Genomic DNA, 15,346 nt, shown 5'->3' with positions numbered 1-15,346 from the left:
AACTAAGAATTTTGAGTTGAAAGATCTTGGTGATGCATCTTTTGTGTTAGGCATACAGATATACCGTGATCGTTCGAGGGGTATTTTAGAACTATCACAAAAGGGCTATATCGAAAAGGTTCTCAAAAGGTATGACATGCAAAATTGTAAACCAGGTGACACTCCCGTGGCTAAAGGAGACAAATTTAGTCTTGAGCAGTGTCCCAAAAATACTTTTAAGAAAAAAGAGATGCAAAAGATTCCTTATGCATCGGCAGTAGGGAGTCTAATGTATGCTCAAATATGTACGCGTCCTGATATTGCGTACATTACTGGGATGTTGGGTAGATATTTGAGTAGTCTTGGATTAGATCATTGGAAAGCAACCAAACGGGTCTTACGGTATCTACAGAAAATAAAAGACTACATGCTCACGTATCGGAAGTCAGATGAGTTAGAGATCGTTGGGTATACTGATTCCGATTATGCTGGATGCCAAGATACTATGAAGTCAACGTCAGGCTATGTGTACTTGTTGGCTAGAGGTGTCATATCCTGGAAGAGTGCTAAACAGTCCCTCATAGCATCTTCCACTATGGCTGCAGAGTTTATACCTTGTTATGAGGCATCCAATCAAGGAATTTGGCTGCGAAATTTCGTCACAGGATTACGTGTGGTAGATAGTATTGACAGACCACTCAAATTATTTTGTGATAATAAGTCAGCAGTCCTATATTCCAACAATAACAGGAGTTCGACGAAATCTAAACATATAGATATCAAGTTCCTGACTGTTAAAGAAAGAGCGCAGAATAGACAGTTATCGATAGAGCACATCGGGACAAACTCCATGGTTGCGGATCCGCTTACTAAAGGATTGTTACCCAAAATGTTTCATGAGCATACTGCTCGTATGGGTGTCATATTATTAAATGATGTACAGTTTTAGTGGGAGTTTGTTATTTTGAATGCTCTTATGATGTTTTTGGTTATTAAGGATTTAAGAATACTTTATGCATAAATAAAGTTTGAATTTATTTGCACTCTAACCTTGGTATGGTTTGATCTCATAAAATTTAAGGTGGACCAGTTGGAAATAGGCATGTTTTGATCACATTACATGAAATTTCCATGCTACACATCCACATCATGATTCATGTCATTCAATTGCATTGATATATGTGACCATTGATGGGTCGAGTTACGAAATTGTAACAAAGGCCGTTTTGATCCTATATTGGTGTAATTGATGGATCGAATTGGTTACAGATACATTGTGATAATGACAGTAAAGTTGAACTCATACGGTTAATTACAAAATATAATTATAAGGCTACACATATAGTCCAAGTGGGAGATTGTTGGATCCTTAATCCAACATTGGACTTATATGTGAATAATTATGTATTGCAAACTGTCAATTAAGGTTAAACCCAATTAAAGTGATCAAATATAGTTTGGATTTAATGTATCTAATAGGATGTGGGCCCTTTAATGTGTAGAAACTTATGGGCTCCTATTTCAATGATGGGCTGAAATAGGGCTCCAAAAGGTAATAGGAATGTTACTTATAAATAGGGTTATGGTCCCCAAGTCACAGGTATCGTTTTAGTTGTCGTATTTCCTCATACCACAAAATATCTCTTCCCTGATATCCCATCGTCAGGAAAGATACCAGAGAGAAACTAAAGGTCTCTCTCAAAGGATCGGTGAATATCTGTTGACCTGGAAGGCCACCCCAAATCTCTAGGGATTCAAGTAGCAAGTTTATCAATATGGATTCAGGTACGCTTCCGATATTTTACAGTTAATGTATTTCTTAATAATCGCCATACAGATCTTGGGTTTAAAGGTGATGGTTTTCACCAATGGTTAGATATAGATAACCACCCTAACAAAACTGTCCAGACCGCGACCGCAATCGCAACAGCGACTTTGAACCATGCTCCTTAATGGTCAGTCCACATCAAAAGCCAGTTCAAACGTATGATTGCGCAATTTTCAGCAGTGGGGCAGAAACATGCAGCTATGGCCTACTTAGCAATTCTGCTCCACAAAAACATATATAGGGCCTGTTTGGCACCCTAGTTTTTTACCAAGTTTTTTAACAACTTTTGTTACAGGAACCCCAAAAAAATTTTCAAAGTTTTTTACCTACACACTTCAAAAATCTATACACAAAAAATTTCTCAAAAACTTTTTTTCCTCCCTCACCCAACCCACCACACCAGACACCGCCTCCACCACCTCTCCTGGCGCCGATCACCTATTCCGGTGCCGCCGGTAACTTCAATTTTTTTTTTTTGAATTTTTGAGTCCCTCACCCTCAAAAATTTATTATATATATTATATATTTATAATATTATATATTTATATATTTATATATTTATTTAAACATATTATAAATATTTTATTTTATTTAAAATATATTTTTATAAATATTATATACCATATAAATTACTATTAATTATACATTTATACATAATACTAATACATTTATACATTTATACTAATTATATTAATACATTTATACATAATATTATATATTTATATATTTATAATATATTAATTTATATATTTATATAATATTCATTTATAATAATATACAATTATTACATTTGTAAATATATTTATATTATGTATTATATATAATATAATACATTTATATATTTATATATTTTTATATAACTATATAAATATATTTATTTATAAATGTATTATACATGCATAAATATATATAAATATTTAAACAATACAAATTATAAATTATAAAAAATATTAATTATACATTTATACATAATATTAATATATTTATACATTTATATTAATTATATTAATACAGTTATACATAATCATCATATATATTTAAAAATTATAATTTATACATTTATATAATATTCATTTATAATATATACATTTATATTAATTATACATTTATACATTTATAAATATATGTATATTATGTATTATATATAATATAATATATTTATATATTTTTATAAATATATTTATTTATAAATATTTATAAATGTATTATAAATGTATAAATGCATATAAATATTTAAACAATAAAAATTATAAATTATAAACAGTATTAATTATACATTTATACATTTATAAATATATGTATATTACGTATTATATATAATATAATACATTTATATATTTTTATATAAATATATAAATATATTTATTTCTAAATATTTATAAATGCATAAATGTTTACGAATATAAAAATATAAAAATTATAAATTATAAAATACTCAAAAATATATTTTAAAAATACCTCTAAAAATGATCCAAAAAACGTCTACAGTAACATTTCAAAAACTTCTACAAAAAGGTTTTTCGCCTTACAAAAACTTCTACAAAATTTTTTCAAAAACTTCTACACTGCACTACAGTAAAGTTTTAGACAAACTCCCAAAAAACTCAGGTTCCAAACAGGTCCATAGTACTAGTAGAAGACAACTTAATATCTTATGTTGTTTTTATTCTTGGTTCCTACAATTCTATGCTTCTCTTTTCTTTGTTCTTTTTCCACACGGAGATGGCAAACCAAGTTGAATATAGACATGGAATCTTTTTTATTTATTGATGGAAGGAAATTCTTATCAGACAATTTCTGTCAGATTTTGTAGTATTTGCATTTCCAAGCAATTTCATACTGGACTCCATATCCATTGATACTTAGGACGAAGATGCATTTATTTTATTGTACAGGAAAATTCTACTGAGTGATGGAAAATGTAGCTGGGGTAATTCACTAAAATGTACTTGTAGCTAATACTCTAAACATTCTTCACCGGTAAAACCAACAAGCGGAAAGATCAGATGACATTAGATTTATTAAACAAGTGCTAATAGTGAGTATCGGTGTACAAAGTTACAAGTTACAGATAACTTAGAGTAGTTAGCAATTACCACGTTGTAACTCTTTGTGGCTTCTAATTTTCAAAAAATAAAATAAAATCAATTGCATAATTATGAAGAGCTTGACATGATAAAATTAACTAATTGGGTTATTGATTTAAAATATATTTTAGTTCCACCCTAGTCTAGTGTATTTCATGGCTACAGAGTTGTGCGTTTGTTCTGTTGACTCTTCAGAGCATTTCGAAATTTCTGTCATTGAAGGACGGTCATTTGGAGTCATTTGGACGCACCACAGTGCTTTCAAAACTAATTTCCTCGCAATTCCATTTTCTTCTTCTTGGTTGAACTTCCTTGTCCTCCTCTTTGTTGAAATTTCCTCTTTGTATTATTATAACATTTATGGTTGATAATTGTCACAGGAAGATTAATCAACTTTTAGAATACCAGCAAGCATACTTTTCCTGTTGGGCTCCATTGATGGTAGTTTTGACGGGTAAATGCATTTAAAATGAAGTCCTTTTAGTCCATTTAAAACTAAGGAGACTTGGCTACGGAGCTGGAACTTGTTTTAACACGGTTCATCAAGTCTGTGCTTACCTTGAAACCAACGGTGCAATTTCTTGAATCTATAAGGATAAAATTTTATGAAATGACCATGACTGTGATGTTAATGAGGGCATTGTTCTGGTAGTAAAATAAGTTGAAGACAATGCAAAAGGGAAAAACATAAACAACAGACTTATGAAACTAATTGATTCCGGCAAGGGCAAATAAAACATTTTTGCAAATGTTGAATTGCCTGTCTCACAAATGGCCAATGTGCCAAGTTCAGGGCAAGTATACCTAGATTAAAAATTTTATGATATGACCATGAGTCATAAATACAAACTCCAAACTTTTACATAAATCATAAATTCGTGGTGTCTTCCCACAAGCTATATTTACTATGCGAAGTTGCAGAAAACTTCTTCCAAGATGGTACAATGTAATTCTGTATTGTGCCCACTGTCCACTGTCTGTAAATGGTTTGAGAAATCAAGGATAATCTGTTACTCTATCCCATGGTCCCTAAAAGACAAGTCCCAGCTCTGGGGCCAAATCTTCTTAATTAGCCCTTGGACTTTTGCTTTGAAGAAGCTGGTTAATAAAAATTGACTGTCATCAACTTTTATAAATCAATTCCAATTACCAAGTCAAATCCTCCCCTAACCAGTCGTAGTTATAAATTTAAAAGAAAAAAGGTCTAATCAACAGAAACTGTTGTGAATGTTACTTCCAAATGCTAACTCGATAATAACTAGAAACTACTGTTGCACTAGTTACTTTGTGATGTATTATATTATTCTAGACGAATTGAAGGAAGTGCAGCAAAAAAAAAAAAAAAAAAAAACTCATCGAAGTAGAATATGAGCTCAGGTCACTCAATGGTCGACTGTTGCAATTCACACAAGACTAGCTCTCTCTTTTTTCTCCTTACCCCACCATTACAAGTCATTATCAAAGCAATTTCCTGACAGATTCAAAACACAACTTATGCATATCTGTTTGGAATCCTCTGTCTTTGGAATGTTTTTCAAAAACTAATTTTTCAAATGCAATAAAAATTTTTAAAAAGTACTCTAAAAGGTAATCTAAAAATTAGTTTAAATTTTTTTAAAATTAAAAAAAATATCTCAAAATATATTTTAGAAACTCTTCTACTCTTAAATATCCCAAAATATTTTCTAAAAATATTTCAAATTATACTCTAAAAACTCTGCTACAGCAAAGTTTTTTAAAAACATCCCCAAAAATAACTAATCCAAACGGATCCCTCGGGGGTCAATGGGTTCGACCGGATCAGGTATCGACTCGGCCGAGCTCAGGGATCAGGGGTCAATAGGTTCGACCGGATTCGATCGGGGTTGAACCGGATGATGTCATAAATAAAAATTATTTAAAAATTAAAATATTGTATATAAAATACCTAAAAGTATGTTAATATTAATAAAGGTATATTCATATATATTTGATGTTTCAAATATATTTAACAAGAAAATACAAAGAAATTAAAACAATCAAATAGCAATTTATATTATTTAATGAACATTAACAAGTTTAGAATTAAAATTATGGATTTGATTGAAAAATAACATCAAATTAGGACAACATTTATAAAGTATGAAATATTTGAGATATATTAATAAGTTTTAACAATTTAGGGGTCAAAACATAATAGTGAAAAAGTTTAACCTTTTTTTAACAAATGCTCTGGTTGAACCGGTTTTTCCTATTTTTCCCGGTCAAACCCAACTTTTGACCGGATTTGACCAGGTTTTTAGTCTTCCCAGTTTTGAAGAACAACTCGGACCGGACACTTGACCGGTTCCCGTTTTGACTGGTCGAACCGACCGGTCCGATCCGAGTTCAAAAACATAGATGCAAAACACAGTCAGGCATAGACTTGACTCCAAACTATTTATCTACACAGAGAAAACTGATCTCTCCATCAAACCTAAATTTAGTGATACAGTCGTTTTACTACATTGTTATTATCACTTTATCCCCTTAATTATAGTGATACAATCGCTTTAATCCTTAATATTATTTTCTAGACATTTTACCCCATCGTTAATGTAACTAGTATGTTAAAAAAATTTTAGATGTATTTACCCCTTTTTTGTATATAATTAAAAATAAAAAAAAAAGTTGGAATGGTTATTCTTCCTTTTTTTCACTCTAAGAGTTTCAAAAACATAAAAATAAAAGAGTTTTCTTAAATTTCTTTTTTCACACTTATTCATACTAAGAAAGGAAAAAGAAATAGGAGAGAAAGAGACAAAAAATTACATTTTGCGAAGAAAGAAAATAAGGAAGAATCTAATATTATCGTATTACTTCAATGTCATCGGGATTAGGATTGGAATTGGGTGGTAAACCGAAAAGTAAAGTAATTTTAAAATAATTAAAACATTGAATTCTTTCTTATTTGTATTTAAAAAAAAAGAATTGAGTTCTCTCTCTCTCTCTCTCTCTGCCCCCTATCTTTCTAATTTTTTTTAATATTAATAAAATTGCCAAGAAGAAAGAAATTAATGTTTTGACTTTTTTGTCTTGATACTAAAAAGGAAAAAAGCCACTCTAAATTTTTTATTATTTTTTATTATACAAAGAGGAGGCTACATTCTTCTAAAGTTTTTTAACTTCCTAAATTGGTTTAATAGTGGGATAAATTGTCTGAAAAATAACTTTAGGTGGTAAATTAATAATGAAGCTATAGTTATATGAGGGTAACATGATAACAATTTTAAGGGATAAACAAGTTTTTTCACTTGAATTAATAGACTCCGTTAGGTTTGATCATTAGTGTTGAGAGTAAAGTGACTAAAAAGTAACGTTAAGAGAAAAATTCAAAGTAGCACCAAACGTTAAGGGGGTAAAGTAATAATAGCCCTCGACTGCTAGATTTATTAAGTAGTTATTCAAGAAGTTAGTCAAGATTGTAATAAGATTTTTCATAAGTGATAGAGTCTATTACTGCCTGCCGCAGTTAAGGTTCTTTGCCTATTAAATTTGCAAAAAAAAGTCATTATGGAGAGAGATTTGCAATCAACAATAAATGACCGAGAGCTATGAGCTGATATTACGGTGATATTATTTTTCACTTGCCATAGCACTAGAACTGTTAATAGCGCTGAATCAAATTGACTTCGCTATATTTGTCCCACCCAAACTTGGGTTGAGCTTAATGTGAGATCAAGCAAGGTTCAATTTTTGGGCCTTTTATTGAAGCTCAATTTTAAAGTGGGTTGATCTTAGGCAATCCAAGCCCAGCCATATCAAGCTTGGCGGGTTAAGAAATCTAAAAGTTTTCAAAGTGAACCAAGTTTAGGCTATGAAAGGTTCAGCCATATCTAGTCTCGGCCCATTTGGTACAAATTCAATTATTCAGTTATTTGAATTTGATTTTTTTGATTATTTCACTTGTAAAACTCTAAACTGTTTTCAATTTTGAATTAGGAATAACCGAATTACCAAATTGAATTCGGAAACGATCATGAAATCAGTCATAACCGAATTGGATAGTAATTTACACATAATTAAAATGGGACCCACTTGTGTAGTTGTATACACTTAGTCACTTATAATTTACTGATTATGTGTTGCATTACACTTACATTTATTCTTATTTTTTATATACTTTAAATGCTTTATTCACAAATAACTTGATTGCTTTCAATGGTGAAAGCTAATACACTAATATGTTGACATGTAATTCATATACATTCGCTTAGACTGCTTAATCATAGTGCTTAGTTGTCTACGTTTAAACAAGATTAGTAATTAGAGAACATTAATTCACATATTATTTATGTGATGTAATTTTAGAGTATACCAATACTTGCAAATTAAAGGTTACACATTTAAATATTTAATAATCCAAACATGAATGATGAACCAATATCTAAATTCTAATTATTAAATATGTGTGATATTTACTACTGTACTTATACTTATACTTATTATCTAATTCTAGTTATGTATAAAAGGATAAGTATTATAGTTATTATTATTGTATATTTGTATTATTATAATCATATAACAAATACTAAAATAGTATATTGTACATCATTATATATTTTTATTATTAAGGTACATGATTGTACTATATACTATCTATTATTAATAGCCTTTACCTATGTAATATATTAATACTAATAGCATTTACCTATATATTATACAATTTTATAAACTAATTTGGTATTCGAATGTGGTAATATGATACCCTATTTCATTTTATCGAATTTGAATTCGAAATCGGTTATTACCAAATTGAAAATCTCATTACTTATTTCATACTACATCAGAATTTGGCGAATTTGGTAAATACCGCTTTTGTATCAAATTACCGAATACCCAATTTCAAAATACTAAATTGAATTTAAAATCGGGTACGAATTTGGTACGTACCGAATTTGCTCACCCCTAATTGTGTTGATGTATACATTTCTTTATCTAAATCCTATAGTAATTTGTATATCCGTAGGCTGTAAGGTAACACATAAAGAACATGTATCAATGTAAGATTATTTTTACTGAAATGCTCAATTTTATAATCTAAATTGCAAGTCCTATAAAATTCAACTTAATATAGCCGGAGGAGGGAGTGTAAGTGAGAGATTTCGAGTTCACGACATTCCACTTACACTTAAAAAAAAATTTAACCAGGCCAATTGTAATAAAAAATTTTATTTAAAGCTTTTCATTTAATGATGTATTTTACATCTATTATTAGATCAATTAGAGTAAATACTATATTTTCTCATTGCATCATTGAAATTATGAGAGACTGCTGGTTAAATCCATAAAATTAATGAAAATTCAAATTTAAAGATTGTAAAGAATGAGTGAACTTGGGCTAGCCCAAATTCAGCATGTTGATGAAAAGGAAAGACACGTTTCCAAGGAAAAATCCAAAGATAAAGAAAAAAGGCCACAGGACTACATTAAACTAACAGTTTGACCAATAACAACAACACCACGAAAAAGATTGATCTTATGAATTTGCAGCAAATATTTAGATATCCTGCTTGCTGTTTTAGATAACATAGTTTAAGAAAAAAAATGCACTGGAGCTCAATTGTAGAAATTATTAAGTTAAACTAGCTAGTATTTTAGTCTGCCATTTTATCTGGTACTAGGTTGCATGTTTAAGAGTTTGAAGGACAAATCCACTGCAAAGCTTTCACCGGAAGTACTAGTGCTCCTTAGTCTTCCATTTGCTCTATTTCTAAAGACACAGAGCTACACAAGGGTGCCGTTGACTCATCAGGAGAACTACTATTGCTGTTTCTTTGCATGGATATGGGTGAATCCACAGGGTAAAACAATGGTTTAGGAGGCAACTTTAGATCACTAGCATCACCTTCAAGCATTTCTAAAACTTCTCTCATTGAAGGACGATCCTCAGGTGTCATCTGTATGCACCACAATGCAATCAAAATTAATTTTCGTGTAATCGTCTTTTCTTCTTCAGTTACATGATCTCCGATTTCCATTTCCTCCACTTGATCGAATTTGTCATATATCCATGAAGGGAAGTATATTTGACTGGAATGCTCCGCATGAGCATCCACATTTCTCCTCCTCCCAGCCATCTCCATTATTAACATTTCATAGCTGTAAACGTCTGTCTTGTGTGAGACTCTTCCAATCTTTTTGTAGAACAACTCCAGGGCCATGTAACCTAAAGTTCCTCTCGCAGTAGTAAGAGTTGCAATACTCTTTTGCATCGGGTAAAGTTTTGCAAGTCCAAAGTCCAAAACTTTTGGAACAAAGTTCTCATCAAGTAAGACGTTATGCGGTTTAATATCAAAATGCAAAATTTGCATATCACACCCCTGATGCAAGTATTCAATGCCACGAACAATCCCCTTTGCAATCTCACAAACTTGTTTCCAACTCAATGGAGAACCATTCTGACAATTTGAGAAAATTAACTTGTCCAGAGAGCCATTTGGCATATAATCATACACTAGAGCATGTTTTGAGGCAGTAACACAAAATCCCACTAACTGAACCATGTTCACATGGTGTATTCTTCCAATAGCTGCAACTTCATTGATGAATTCTTGGCCATTAGCTTTTGATTTGTTCAGCATCTTGACAGCAACTATGTGACAACCCCACATTTTCCTAGGGCATATTCTAAGGGTTAGCGGACTGCCTGCCCAACTCTCGCTAGGACTACTAAGCCGAAAGCATAATAACCAAACCATGCAGTGCTGTAGAGTTTCGTTTAAATGCTCCAATGAAAATGAAAAGGACCGCGGCCACGTCAAAATCCAGCCAAAACTTGGCCAGATTCTTGGCCGGATACAAGGCAGAGAACAAACCAATTTTTTTTTTGACTTCCCCTACTAATCCGGCCATGTATCCGGCCAAGATCTGGCCGGATATACGGCCGGATTCCCTTGCAATGGATTCCCGCCAAAACTCTTTTCTTCCTCGTTCAAGTTCTGCACTAGCCCGGTTTAACCAACAAATACTAAATAAGTTCACATAACCATAGAAACTTTCCCTCTCAACTAATATATGAAATTATATGCTTGTATAAATATATACATTAGAGTTATTACAAGTCAAAACATTACATTAGATCAAAATACAATTAGGGTTTACTAATACAGAGGAGCTTAACAAAAGAATATCTATAACTAGCTCAACTCTTATCTCCAAAATCATGGTCTCAAAATATTGTACCCTGTAAGGAAAATAAAGGTAACGAGGGTTGAGCTTTTGCCCAATGAGGTACCAACAAGTCAAGCAATCAGGAATCACGGAAGTACACTTGAGATCAATTAAATAGAGACATCAAATAGATAGAAAGGAACATCACAGTTAAACCAGGAGTAAAGGATACAGATGACTCTCAAGTGCCAATTTCCCCTTTTCATTACTTGATCCAAGCCCGTTAACCCTCCGTCAATGTTTGAAGATACGACCATGACCGTAGACTCTACTTTACACCAATTTCCATCCACCAAACATACCCCTTGCCAGGACCGAACACCACACAGGAACAGAGATGGTAATACTCGAGTATACTAATTAATCGAGAAGATAACACTTTACTCGACAAAACAGAAGACCCAGGGTTCGTTACCTAATCGACTAGGCCCTTGCCGATCGACTCGAGTAACTAGCCACAGGGTTTGAGCTCAGAGGTCCCAGCAAGGTCGTTGGATACAAACCTCCAAACGACATCAAATCATATAAAGGTAACAGATTCAAACGTATACAGCAACCACAACAGACAGATGAGAGAAACGAGTGTGATAAAGTACACCCCCATTTCGTTCAGAATAAATAGAAGTAACAGATTGCATGTACAAGTAAACCAGTTAAACAACCATTTATGCGAGTGGTGCACTCACCAGTTAAGCAAAATAACTTCACAAGTTTCCTCCTGAAGTACGCCCTTGATCACCGGCACGTCCTAGAACAACCAAGGAAAAACAATTGAGACTCAATTAGTAGTCGTACCTATCTAAATGAATTACTAATGCAAAGCAAAAAGGCGGCTTTGGAGTGAAAAGGTAACAGTTGGTTGATAGGTCATAATTTGTTGCTAAATTTATAATATTTATAATTATTTTTCCCTTGATTTTAGCCAAATATTGTTGTAACTGTCGGATTCTACTTATATTTGGTTAATGGTGCTAATTGTAGGAAAAGGAGTAAACTATGATTAAAAGTGGCAATTTTTCAGTTAATTTGATGGTGGCACGTTCGGGGCTGGTTTCCAAGTCCAAGTCGAATTCAAGGCAATTTTTGAAGGAAGATTTTGGAGATTTTAATCTTCATTATTAGTCTTAGTGTTGGATTAGGGAACTTGGAATATTATCTTAGTAGTTACCATTTTCTATTTAGGAAACATGCGGTGTTATTGGTAGTAGAGTCCGAATAGGAAACAAAAAAGAAGAAGGAAAAGCCGGATTCCCGCGTAATCAAGAGTTGGCCAGCAACAATCTCGCGGGGAGGAATTGATTAGTTTTCGGCTGCAAGGGAAGCAAAAAGGGAGCCGTCACTTGCTTGGACTAATTCAGCTTGTTTTCATTAGTTTTAGAGGAAAACCAATTGCAACCATATTCCATGGAGTCTGGTGTAATTTCTTCTAGGATGCGTAGCTAAATCTCCATTTTCTAGTCAAGGGTTAATTTGAAGATGCGGTTCCAAATATTTATGAGATCAAATTATTTTACTTATTTCTTTTATTCATTGGTATTTGTACGTTTTCTGGTTTAATTGCTTATGGTTGTTTCGTTATTTGAATGTTAAGGACCCGATATTCGAATTAACCTAATAATCTATTGTCATATTAATTGATTGAATCTGTAATTGTTCTATTGATTAATACTAGTGGCGACTAGCGTGATTGGTTTCATGTTAAGAAAATGTATGATCTAACTTAAACAAACCCTCGTAGCGTGTTTGTTGGTTAGGACTGGCCTTTTCTAATTCCTATTGCAATCGAAAAATTAAATCCTATGGTCGTACCTAAGTTTATTTCTTGGTTAGGGAAATAGTTAATGGTCGTACGTTGACTATCAAAAAAGTAAGGGAAGACTGGTTGTTTATCACGTGTATGACAACTATAACCAATCTATTAATGAGTAATTGAATTATCTTTGTATCAATGATCAGTTGAATGGAACGTTTCTGAAAAGTTGCAAATTTGACTAGAGTCGTATTGATTATTGATTAATTCCTGTTTATTTCCATTAGTTATTTCATTAGTTGGTTAATTAGTTATTTTATATTTTTCAAAAACCCCCCATGCTTTGAACTCTAGAAGAAACGAATTATCTCCAGTCTCTGTGGATTCGACCCTGCTCACCGCTAAATACAAAATTTGTATTTTTCTCAAATAAGTATTTAGTATTGCACAGGCTCAACAACCTGTCATTGGTCCTAAAGACATGTACAACCCCAAAGCCCTTTATTTCTACTCAAAATCAACCCAACTTAAAGGAGCCAAATGGACTCAAAATTTGGACAACACTACCCCTTAAATTCCTTTACTTTTCCATCCTACAATCAATACCAAAGTTCATCCAAAAAGTCTCAATTGCACATACAAATCACAAGCTATTAAACACACTTAATTAGGGTCACAACACCCTTCAATTATAGCCAATTGATAGCTCCAAAACCCAACCACAATCAAGTCAAATTTAGAAACCCTAATCTGAAATTTAGACACCCAAGCTGGAAATTTCTTTAGGCAAAGGAAACTAGCACATAAAACTTCAATAATTCATATAGCAAAGCCATCAAAGCATGGACAACCCTCAAACATCACATATGAGCAGAATTTTACCATAAAACTGAAATTTACCATAACATTACTCCAAACCATGCAATTTTCTCAAAAAGTCACCAAAACTACAACCTTAAGCCACTAATTTGCACATATATGAAAGAAAAGGAAGTTTCTTGCCAAAGTACCTTGTAATCTCAAGAAAGATGGTAGCTTAACACTTTTCCCTCCAAAATCACTCCATCAACACCTCCAATCCTCCTTAGTAAGCAACTTTTGTGGAGTAGTTTGCAATATTGATGGTTGGAACTCAAGATTGTAGTAAGAATACAAGATGAAGTTCTCTCCCTTTCTCTCCCTCAAGAAGTTCGGCCAAGCAAGAAGGAAAAATAAGGAAATTTTGGTTAAAATTTGATTTTTAATAAAGTTAAGTAACCTTGGTCAAAGTCCATCTTCAAATAGTTTCATGACACATGGCCTCTCGAGGTTTAATCTCATCTTCTCACTTCCAATGGTTACACCATATAACTAACCTCTAGCACCTTATAAAATAATATCCCTTTATGCAACTTCACATAGTTATCAAAAATTTATCGCACTTAACGCACTAACGGGTCCCACGTCCAATATACACTACTAATGTCACATGAACTAATTTATACTAGAAAATAATTTAAAAACTTGACTCCCTTATAAAATATCTAGAAAATGAATATACTAAAGAAAAATATAGAAAATGTATGCAAGGAAATAAAATAATGACTAAAAATTAAAAAAAAATTTCGGATCCTCACAAACTGCCCCTCCACTACGCAATTTGCCTTTGTAAACCAAACCATAGCCTCCTTCACCTAGTTTCTCCTCAAAATTGTTTGTCATTGTCTTTATTTCTTTGTATGAGTACCTAATGGGCATGAGGTTGTTGTTTGCTTGTTGGAAATCTTCTATTGTATCATGCCTCGATAAATGCCTCCGACGACACCGACAAAGGAGGAAAGGAAACAAGAGGATAATGCCAATGGCATGTTTTGCTGCAATAAGCAGAATTGAAATAGAAGAAGAGAAAAACAATGATTGACTACCTGTTAGTGTATGTCCAATAGACAGAGTTTTCAACTATAAATCAGAGGCCTTGCCCGAAACTAAGCCACCAATACCAATGTAAGCTGCTTATAAAAGAAAAGTTAAAGGATTATAATGGAAATATTGAAATAGAAAGAATCTGATTGATTAAGGAATGGTTTTTCTCTAAATCAATGAAGTAAGATTACTCACTTCCATTTGGGCCAACGATAAATGGGCCGACGAGACCGTAGATTTCTACCATTTCGCCTAAGTACAGGTCAATGTCAATTGGATGCTTGAAAATCAACTTTTATTAATTACAGCTGTATATTTCACACTCATGTGCGTACAAGTTTTTTTTTTTTTTTGAGCAATTGTGCGTACATGTTTCAAATTACTACGACAATATATTCAAAGTAAAATTTCAATAATTCATATGTTTGTTGGGATCATAACACAAATAAGCTTTTTCAACCCACCCTCCTGTCTAAAATCCAACTATTCTAATTTGACTATGTTCCCATATATTTTTGTTTGCTAAAAAGAATTTGCAGCAACAAATAAAGACAAAATAGCAGTAGGTTTCTGGTATTCTGATTCCCCAAAAAAAATAAAAGAAAAAAA

The 15,346-nt window shown here is 32.4% G+C and overlaps 1 protein-coding gene across 1 annotated transcript; it reads right to left on the bottom strand.

The window, feature by feature from the left end:
• Nucleotides 1-9,602: 9,602 nt before the first annotated feature.
• Nucleotides 9,603-14,984, bottom strand: LOC113774471 (PR5-like receptor kinase). The gene is made up of 4 exons (XM_027318999.1): nt 14,933-14,984; nt 14,464-14,688; nt 10,319-10,516; nt 9,603-10,159 (listed from the first exon to the last, which is right to left on the bottom strand). Exons 1-4 carry the CDS (start codon nt 14,982-14,984, stop codon nt 9,603-9,605), a joined length of 1,032 nt encoding a protein of 343 aa, XP_027174800.1.
• Nucleotides 14,985-15,346: the final 362 nt, after the last annotated feature.

This window comes from Coffea eugenioides, chromosome 6 (assembly GCF_003713205.1).
Source record: "Coffea eugenioides isolate CCC68of chromosome 6, Ceug_1.0, whole genome shotgun sequence".
NCBI lineage: Eukaryota > Viridiplantae > Streptophyta > Magnoliopsida > Gentianales > Rubiaceae > Coffea > Coffea eugenioides.
This window is presented reverse-complemented; position numbering and strand designations above follow the sequence as displayed.

What these genes read in the sequence shown, in the direction of transcription:
- LOC113774471 (XM_027318999.1), bottom strand. Translation starts at nt 14,984, where the DNA reads ATGGTAGAAATCTACGGTCTCGTCGGCCCATTTATCGTTGGCCCAAAT. An exon ending in TATCGTTGGCCCAAATGGAA is followed by an intron (nt 14,689 to 14,932) that starts GTGAGTAATCTT and finishes TGCTTATTGCAG; the next exon opens with CAAAACATGCCATTGGCATT. An exon ending in CAAAGGCAAATTGCGTAGTG is followed by an intron (nt 10,517 to 14,463) that starts GAGGGGCAGTTT and finishes AAATGTGGGGTT; the next exon opens with GTCACATAGTTGCTGTCAAG.